At 40.3% G+C, this 9,449-nt stretch overlaps 1 protein-coding gene across 1 annotated transcript; it reads right to left on the bottom strand.

The window, feature by feature from the left end:
• Positions 1–399: 399 nt before the first annotated feature.
• Positions 400–2,624, bottom strand: LOC132508028 (heat shock cognate 71 kDa protein-like). The gene is given in 2 exon segments (XM_060127819.1): positions 400–709; positions 711–2,624. Coding segments are annotated over 2 exon segments (1,959 nt in total). The 5' UTR covers positions 2,565–2,624; the 3' UTR covers positions 400–604.
• Positions 2,625–9,449: the final 6,825 nt, after the last annotated feature.

Below are 9,449 nucleotides of genomic sequence, written 5' to 3'. Positions count from 1 at the left end.
AGTCTTGGAGAAGGGGCTGGCCACACCAGAAAGATCAACTCATGGTTTAGGGTGGGGACTTTGGGTGATATGGTATCAGTGGACCTAGAGATTGACTTTATCCATGTGGGCAATCAATCAATCAACTATGCTTATTTAATGAAGCCTCAATACAGTTCTGGACACAGAGGTTCAGCTGAGCTTCCAGGGGTGGCAACACTCAGTGAGTATTGTCACACAGCAATACTGGGACCTCCTGAGGACAATGGAAATGTCACAATTGGGACTCTCCTAGACTCTGCCATATGCAGCTCTTCTTTTGGCTGATTTTAATGTATTCTTTCCCTGTAGTAAATGCAACTGTGGATATAATAGATTTCATTGAGCTTGTGAGTCTTTTTTTTATGGTGCCCATTTTAAATACAGTTTTATTTAAGACATTGCATTTTCCATTTACAATACAGTGCTTGTAAAGTGCAATGTTATTTCCTTTCCTTGTGCACGCATTCCATGTTCAAGTATCAAGAATGTCCAGTTTACTACAGCAGCTCAACTTTAAAACTGCCATGGAATTTGCTACAAATTTGGGTCCTTTAATGTTGTGTGGAACAATGCTAAACTTATGCTAGGCTGGCTTAATCAACCTCTTCAATGGTGGGCCCAGAGGAGGCACCACCAGATGGTGGAGCTCCACCACCAGGGAAGTCCCCGGGCATTCCTCCTGGCATCCCTCCTGGCATGCCTCCTGCGCTCTGGTACAGCTTGGTAATGATGGGGTTGCAGACTTTTTCCAGCTCCTTCTGCTGATGTTCAAATTCTTCCTTCTCTGCAGTCTGGTTCTTATCAAGTCAGTTGATTATTTCATTACACTTATCAAGAATCTTCTGTTTGTCCTCATCATTAATCTTGCCTTGAAGTTTCTCATCCACAACAGTAGCTTTCATGCTGAAAGCATAGGATTCAAGAGAATTCTTTGAAGACACCTTATCCCGCTGCTTCTCATCTTCAGCTTTATACTTCTCTGCTTCCTGAACCATATGTTCAATGTCTTCTTTGCTCAAACAGCCCTTGTCATTAGTGATGGCAATCCTATTCTCTTTTCCTGTGTTCTTATCCACAGCAGAAACATTGAGGATGACATTGGCATCAATATCAAAAGTGACTTCAATCTGAGGAACACCACGGGCAGCAGGCGGTAAGCCTGTGAGTTCAAACTTGCCAAGCATGTTGTTATCTTTTGTCATGGCATGCTCATCTTCATAAACCTGAATGAGTACACCAGGCTGGTTGTCCGAGTAGGTTGTGAAGGTCTGCGTCTGCTTGGTGGGAATGGTGGTGTTGCGTTTGATGAGGACAGTCATGACTCCACCAGCAGTTTCAATTCCAAGGGAAAGAGGAGTGACATCCAACAGCAGCAAGTCTTGAACGTTTTCAGATTTGTCTCCAGATAGAATGGCTGCCTGGAGAGCTGCACCATAAGCAACAGCCTCATCAGGGTTGATGCTCTTATTCAGTTCTTTCCCATTGAAGAAATCCTGTAGAAGTTTCTGAATCTTGGGGATGCGGGTTGAACCACCCACCAGGACAGTATCATGGATCTGAGACTTGTCTAGCCTGGCATCCCGAAGGGCTTTCTCCACAGGGTCCAGTATGCCACGGAACAGGTCAGCATTCAGTTCTTCAAATCAGGCACAGGTAATTAAGATGTAGAAGTCGATTCCTTCAAAGAGGGAATCAATCTCAATACTAGCCTGGGTGTTGGAAGAGAGAGTGTGCTTAGCACGCTTACAAGCAGTACGAAGGCGACGGACAGCCCTCTTGTTCTCACTGATGTCCTTCTCGTGCTTGCGCTTGAATTCTGCAATAAGATGGTTGACCATCCAGTTGTCAAAGTCTTCTCCACGTAAGTGGGTATCTCCAGCTGTAGATTTGACCTCAAAGATTCCATTCTCAATAGTGAGGATTGACACATCAAAAGTGCCACCACCTAAATCAAAGATCAGCACATTTCTTTCTGCTCCAACATTTTTGTCTAAGCCATAGGCAATAGCAGCAGCAGTCGGTTCGTTGATTCTAAGTACATTGAGCCCAGCAATAGTTCCAGCATCTTTGGTAGCCTGACGCTGAGAATCATTAAAGTAAGCGGGTACTGTGACAACAGCATTGGTAACAGTCTTCCCAAGGTAGGCTTCTGCTATTTCCTTCATCTTTGTCAAAACCATGGATGACACCTCCTCTGGATAAAAACCTTTTGTCTCTCCCTTGTATTCTTCTTGAACCTTAGGCCTGCCTGCATCATTCACCACCATGAAGGGCCAATGCTTCATATCAGACTGGACAACAGCATCATCAAATCTTCGTCCAATGAGGGGTTTGGCATCAAACACCGTGTTGGTGGGATTCATTGCAACTTGATTGTTTGCAACATCACCGATCAATCGTTCGGTATCAGTAAAGGTGACATAGCTAGGTGTAGTTCGGTTCCCCTGATCATTGGCAATTATTTCCACCTTTCCATGCTGGAAGACACCCACACAAGAATTGGTGGTGCCAAGATCAATGCCAACTGCAGGTCCCTTAGACATGGTTGCTGGAGCACAGGCCCGGGTCCACTGGAGGAGAAAACAGCAACCTATAGAGCTGCCGTCGCGTTCAGCGAGCTGTGAGTCTTTCTAGTGAATTATGGAATCTGAGGATGGTTTTGGGAAACCCTCAAACTTAGTTGTTTTCAGAAATGAGGATGATCTTCTCTCTAACTTTGTAGTTGGACCTTAACTCCTTGCCTTTGGAGTCAAAAGCCTTATTTAGCATTGGCAGTTGGGAGGAGTGTGCTCTTACCTTACAGTTTAGCTAACTCCAGGTACCATTCCCACTATTTATTACTTCTTCCTCAAAATTCTGAAAAAACCTTGTATCATCTTTGTCATCTTTCGTGATTTTGGTGATTTTGGGAATGGAAGAAAGAAAAGAAATATTTGTCAGGTACTTATTTGTTTTGAGCTGTGGGTGAAATGCCATTGAAATTGTGCAGTTTAACTTCCTTCAGGGAGATGTAAAGAAAAGTTTGCCCTTGTTACTTGTATGGTTAATTCGCTCCACAAATGCTTGTGTCCAGGCATTGTTCTAAATGCTTTGTGTGTATTAACTCATTTGATATAATGACCGTTGAGTCATTATATGACTCAAAAGACTTTATTATTATTATTTCCATCATCACACAAGTGAGCAAACTGGGGCCACGGCAATGAAATAACCTGCATAAGCTCCCACAGTCAACAAATGATTGAGCCAGGCAGAAACTCAGGCTCCAGAACTGTAGCCCCTTTGTTATTGAGGCTGTGGATTAAAAATCTCGAGTCTTAGATTAAAAGACGTCAAGTCTAGTGGGGAAGACAGACTCATAAGCAAACAATAATATTATCATACAAGTTCTACAATAGAGTGCAGAAGTGGGAGGAACAAATCTGAGTTGCTTCAACTGGAAAATTGAGATAGATTTTACTTAGCCCTCTTCCTTGTGCTTCAGAACCAGTCCACCTCCACATCTGTCAATTCTACCCTCTACCTCACCCCAAATTATCTGGAAGGAGTTCTTTGTTGCAAATATCTTTTCCCAGACTGTAATTTGTCCTTTAACTTTGTCTGCGATGTCTTTTGTTAGACAGAAGTCTGAAAATTTAATTTAAAATATTTTTTATATCACCCTACTACAAGTAATAAAGACATTATATTTTCTTCCAAAAATAAAAAAAAAAATTGTTCTTCACATTTAGGTGTTAGGTACACCATTTGTTAGATCTTGAATTTACTTTTGTGCACTGCATGTGCTAAGAATACCGTTTTATATTTTTTCCCCTTATAACATTGGCTCAGCTCCAATGATCTGCAATCCATGTATTTATGGTCTATTTCTGGGTTTTCTATTCTGGTCCTTTGGTGTGTCCATTTTCACAGTAAAAAACACACTTAACTCACAAACATAATTTTACAACAACAAATTTAACACAAAATTAATAAATAAATATAATTTTATAATAATATAGATATAATAAAAATATCATAATTATAACTTTATGTTAAAGCTTTATATTAGATAGAACAAATGTTCCTATCTTGCTCTTAAAAATTATCTTGGTTATTCTGGTCCTTTTCCTTGAGAGAGGACAGCTTAAGAAATGTATCAACATATCAGAGACTCACACACATCCACACATACACAAATGTGTTGAATTTTGATCGATGTTCCATTGATTTTATAGATTAACTATTTGGGAGATTTATAATTTTACAATATTGGATCTTCCTGTCTTTGAACATGGTATTCCACTTATTTCAGGCTTCCTTAATGTTTTCCAATAGTTTTCTAATTTTCTCCATATAGTTTGTGTACACCATTTTTTCGACTTTTTTTTTCTGTAGGTAACTTATTGTTATCTTAAAGTTACCTCTGTACACCGTATGTTTTTTGACTAATGTTTACTAACAGTTAGATATTGGTATAAAGAAATGCAATTGATTTTTATATGTCATTCTATATCTAGCTCCCTTACTCAGCTCTCTGATTAAAACTGATAACTTGCTTATCAATTGCTTTGAGTTTTAAATATAAATGTTTTCTGTGAATTACGGTTATCTTATTTTTATTTTTCTAATCCCTATGCTTCTTATTTCTTTTTAGTTTCTTATTGCTTTGGTTAAGACCTCCAGTGCAAAATCAAAGAGAAGCAGAGGTAAAGGGTGCCATGATTTCCTCCTGCTGGTGTACAATCCCCTCTCCTTGAGTGTAGGTGGGACCTGGCACTTGCTTCTAGACAATAGAATCTGGTTAACTAAATTAACTTAGTTAATTATTTTAGTTAATTGATATAGTAGTTAATTTTAGTCAATTAAAAAGTTCTTGTGGAGAATTTAAAATTAAAAAATTCTCCTTGTGAGTTTGAAGACATAAGCTGCCATGTTGTTGTGAGATGGTCACATAGGAAGGAATTGCAGGTGGCCTATAGGAGTTGAGACTGTACTTAGCCAGTAAGAAAATGGAACCTCAGTCACACAACTGTTAAAATATGTAATCTCACTTCATTGTGGTGTGTAATTCTTTTTATTTATTATTGGATTCGATTTGTTAATATTTCATTGAAAAATTTTGCATCATATTTATGAGGGCTGTAGTTTTCCTTCCTTGTAATGTCTTTGTCTGGTTTTGGTATTAGGGTAATACCTGCTTCATAGAATGAGTTAGGAAGTATTCCTTCTGCTTCTATTCTCTGAAAGAGATTTAGTATAATTTCCTCCATAAATGTTTGGTAGAATTCACTAGGAAACACATCTGGGCATGGTACTTTCAGTTTGGGAAGTTTATTAATTATTGGTTCAATTTTTTTAATGGATATAGGCCTGTTCAGTCTGTTTTCCCTTGTGTGAGTTTTAGATTGTATCTTTTAAGGAATTGGTCCACTTCATCTAGGTTATCTAATTTCTGGAGATAGAGTAGTTAATAGTATTTCTTTATTATTATTTAATTTCCGTGGGATCTATAGTGATGTCTCCTCTTACATCTCTGTTATTAGTAATTTGTGTCTTCTCTCTTTTTCCTTCCTTAGTCTGGCTAGAGACTTATCAAAGAACTATTGATCTTTTCAAAGAACATTTTTTGTTTTCATTTATTGTGTCTCTACTTTTAATAATTATTAAGTAGTAGTTTCTTTCATTCTTTCTAAGTCAGTCTTGAATTTCTTTTAAAAGCCCAAACTTAGTGTGAATTTAGCACTTGTGTTTTTGTTGTCAAACATATGCAGAAGCCTGCCTGCAATTTATACTCATATAGTTCTCATGTGCACAAATGATTCAGTGGTCACATTATGTATTTAAATACTCACCTCCTAATCCCTAAGGCACTGACTTCACTTAAAGTTGCTATAATATCTAATTAATCTTTGTAATATCCTCCATTTTGAGCTCAAATAATTTTTTTTTTCTGGCTAAGAGCCAGTTTAAGAGATGTGACCAAAATGTACCTTGTCATAAGCAGGGGTGTCTAAAATACATGTCATATTTTCAATAATGGACTTAGCTCACAAAATGATCATCTCTGCCACATCACTTTTGAAGACTCGAGAGAAAATATTAGGAGTATGCTGTCTGCTGTCCAGCACCTGATTATTGAACTAATAATGTTCCAAGTATGTCATTTATCACAGAAGTAATTTTTTAAAAAACTTTATATGTTACTGAGTTCCCTGAAATCTACTATATAATTGAATATCTTAATTTTTCCTCCCAGAAAGAGCCCTTAGAGATTATTTAATTCAATCCCCTCCTTTTATGTTTAAGGAAATAGTGTCAGAGGAATAAATGATGTGCTCCAGACCATAGAGCTGAAGCCTGGTTAGGTTTCCCTCGCCCTAAGCTCTGCTCATTAAGGAGCCCTGAATAAGTCTTAACTGTGACTAACCTGTCTCCATGCATGTTGCTTTACCTGAAGGAAGTGTGGGCTTTCCAGGGTTAGCTGCTGATATGCATGCTTGTAATCAGTGCATAGGAGTAGCTGCTGCCATAGAACATGTGCCACATACAGCCTGTCCTTCTTCATAAGAAAAGTTCTTGGAACTGAACTCCTATGTTCCAACTTGATTCTCAAATACTTGCAATTTTGCAGTACTGGTTGATAGGACCACGAACTTTGTTCCTAGAAGATTCGAGCTCTTCAAAAGGAATTTCATCCAGGCCAACATGTTCATCATATTGTCTGATGTTTTTAATAATGGGTGATAAAGACCTTTTCTAAGTGAAATCTCAGCTTGACCTGAGATTTTGGTATTGTCTGGTTTGTCTGGTTTTGGTATTAGGGTAATACCTGCTTCATAGAACCAGACAAAACCTGTCTCAATGCCCTGTCTCATTGTCATTTGAGACAATGCCCTGTCTCAAATCATATTTTATGCTGCAATGCTAATGTGGGCACATGTACCACATCTGCAATTTTGCTGGATCCTATAGAGAGTCTAAAACTGATACAGCCCTGCTCATCTTCTCTTTCATTTAACAACCAGAACTGAAGAGTCTGGCAAAAGAAGAACTCCTTTAAGATTTTCCCTTGCCAGTCATCTGTGTCCTCTTGTTCTGGGTCTTGTACGTAGGAACTTTTTGGACAAAGAACCACAGACCAACAAATTTCAGAAGGCATTTTCCTGATATGATTCCTGGGCATGCTCTGATAACTTACCCCAAACACTTATTGGGCAATGGGGCTCAGCTCCTGAGTTCTAGTCCTGTAATTGACAAAGCCAAACTTCTGTTGTGTCCCACATGTTGCTGTGGCTGTCCATTTTGTGTGTGTGTGTGTGTGTGTGTGTGGTACGCGGGCCTCTCACTGTTGTGGCTTCTCACGTTGAGGTGCACAGGCTCCGAACGCGCAGGCTCAGAGGCCATGGCTCACGGGCCCAGCCGCTCAGCGGCATGCAGGATCTTCCCAGACCGGGGCACGAACCCGTGTCCCCTGCATCGGCAGGTGGACTCTCAACCACTGCGCCACCAGGGAAGCCCTGTGGCTGTCCATTTTTATAGAATAACTGCTCCTCAATGCCTAATTTCATGGTTTCCTCTGCTGTAAATAACCACAGAGGAGAAGAATCTAAAGCAAATACAGTAAGGCTGCTTGTTTTGACCAAATTGACAATTAATTAATTCCACCTGCTAGAAGTTGCAGTCAACATCTGCAGCAAGAGCAGCATCTTCTGGATGAACAGAAGAAATGGAAAAAGTGGGGAATGGGTCTGAGATCTTGGTGCGTAGGCTTCATGGCTGTGTATCCAGGGACTGATATTTATTTCCAGGGGTATGTAAGAAACTCTCAGACAATAAGAGCTAAACAGCACTCGTGTATGGGAGAGTAGGAGGAAAGCTTTAATTACATCTATCTTCAAATGCAAGATGGAGATGGAAATCTCAGCACCTGGTATATTTCAGAAAGCGTGGGACGAATGGCCACCTCCATTGTGTTCATGTGTATGCCTTTCAAGAGAACCACATTTCCAGCAGGAGTTCCTGTGAACATGAAAGAATCCACAGGAGAGGATTCCTTTCCCATAGCATGTGTGCATGTGAGTGACACTGAACTTGAATTGAGAATGGAGGCTGAAAAGGCAAGACAACAAGATCAAAGAGGAGCTATGCCAAAGCTGGATATGGCTGACTGTTTATGACAGTGAGATCACCACTCCCCCTCCACACTGCCTTCATTAGCCTCTACTAATTGTAGATGCATCTCCTGGGAGAAATTTCTCTTTTTTATTTATAATTCCAATTGATTGAGAGACTGAACGCATACACACATGCACACACACAGCATCTCCTCTCATTACAGAGAAGCTCATTCTCATGGCCTCCATGAGAGGGCAGGGACGGTGATGCCTCAGCTTCCTGGGACGGTGCAGGGACGGTGATGGCAGGGGCAGGGACGGTGATGCCTCAGGGGCAGGGACGGTGATGCCTCAGCTTCCTGGTGAACCTTACTCATGCTGTGTGGTGGCCTTGTGCTCTGTACCTGTGGAGCAGCCGCTGCGTAGCAGTGCATAATTCTTGGGGCCGTGACTTGTTTTTCTTTCATTTATTTTACTTCCTATATTCTTCCTTAAATGAAGAAAAAAATCTTGGCATATGGCCTATCTTAAAAAAAAGCTGTTCTGGTTTCCATTTCTAAGAGAATTTTGGCAGTAAAAGTCACAGTGCTGGATATTTTACTGCATGTATCAATCAAACACTGTGCATATGGAAACAGTCCTATCTAGATAAACCCTCAGAGCAATCACTGTTCACAAGAAGCCATTTTGGAAAAAGGATTTTCTAACCCCAAGTGTAGCAAAAAATAAACCTATAAGGAATGGGAAAGAGGAATGTTTCAATGACTGAGAGGAATGATACACTTTTCTAGTTCATAAAAATAAAGACGGTCACTCGGTGGCAGTCAGGTTTGATAAATCTTATTTTTAAAATCAGGAATCCACTGTTTGCAAATCCAGACACCAAATTCAAACCATTTTAATAAAAATAAAAGGTGATTTATTTTAAACATTCTTCGTTCTCTCAGGGAATTTAAGGAAGAATTGAAGACTCCAGCTATAGAAATGGCCGGGATGCAGGTGGGACCCCTTTACAACTGGAACAACCTCTCATGCTGCTGCTTGGCTTTCTCCATGGGGCAGAAACAGTGGCATGAGTTTCCCTCTTCACCAATGAGAAGAGACTGATCTAACTCCTTCTGTCCCAAGTCCAAATGTGCAGTGTGGGACTTGCTGGCACAGTTTGATACGGGTGCTCACCTCAGAACAACCTGCTGTAGCAGGAGAGATGGGACACTAGATGGGCCTCATTGGGATCTGGTGCCCACCTCTGGGTCAGTTGACTCTGGGTGCAAGGTGGGGGTCATACTGCACTTACATGGAAGTTCCCTTGATAGCCCTGTGCATCCAGGA

This window comes from Lagenorhynchus albirostris, chromosome 17 (genome assembly GCF_949774975.1).
Source record: "Lagenorhynchus albirostris chromosome 17, mLagAlb1.1, whole genome shotgun sequence".
In the NCBI taxonomy this organism is placed as follows: Eukaryota; Metazoa; Chordata; class Mammalia; order Artiodactyla; family Delphinidae; genus Lagenorhynchus; species Lagenorhynchus albirostris.
This window is presented reverse-complemented; position numbering and strand designations above follow the sequence as displayed.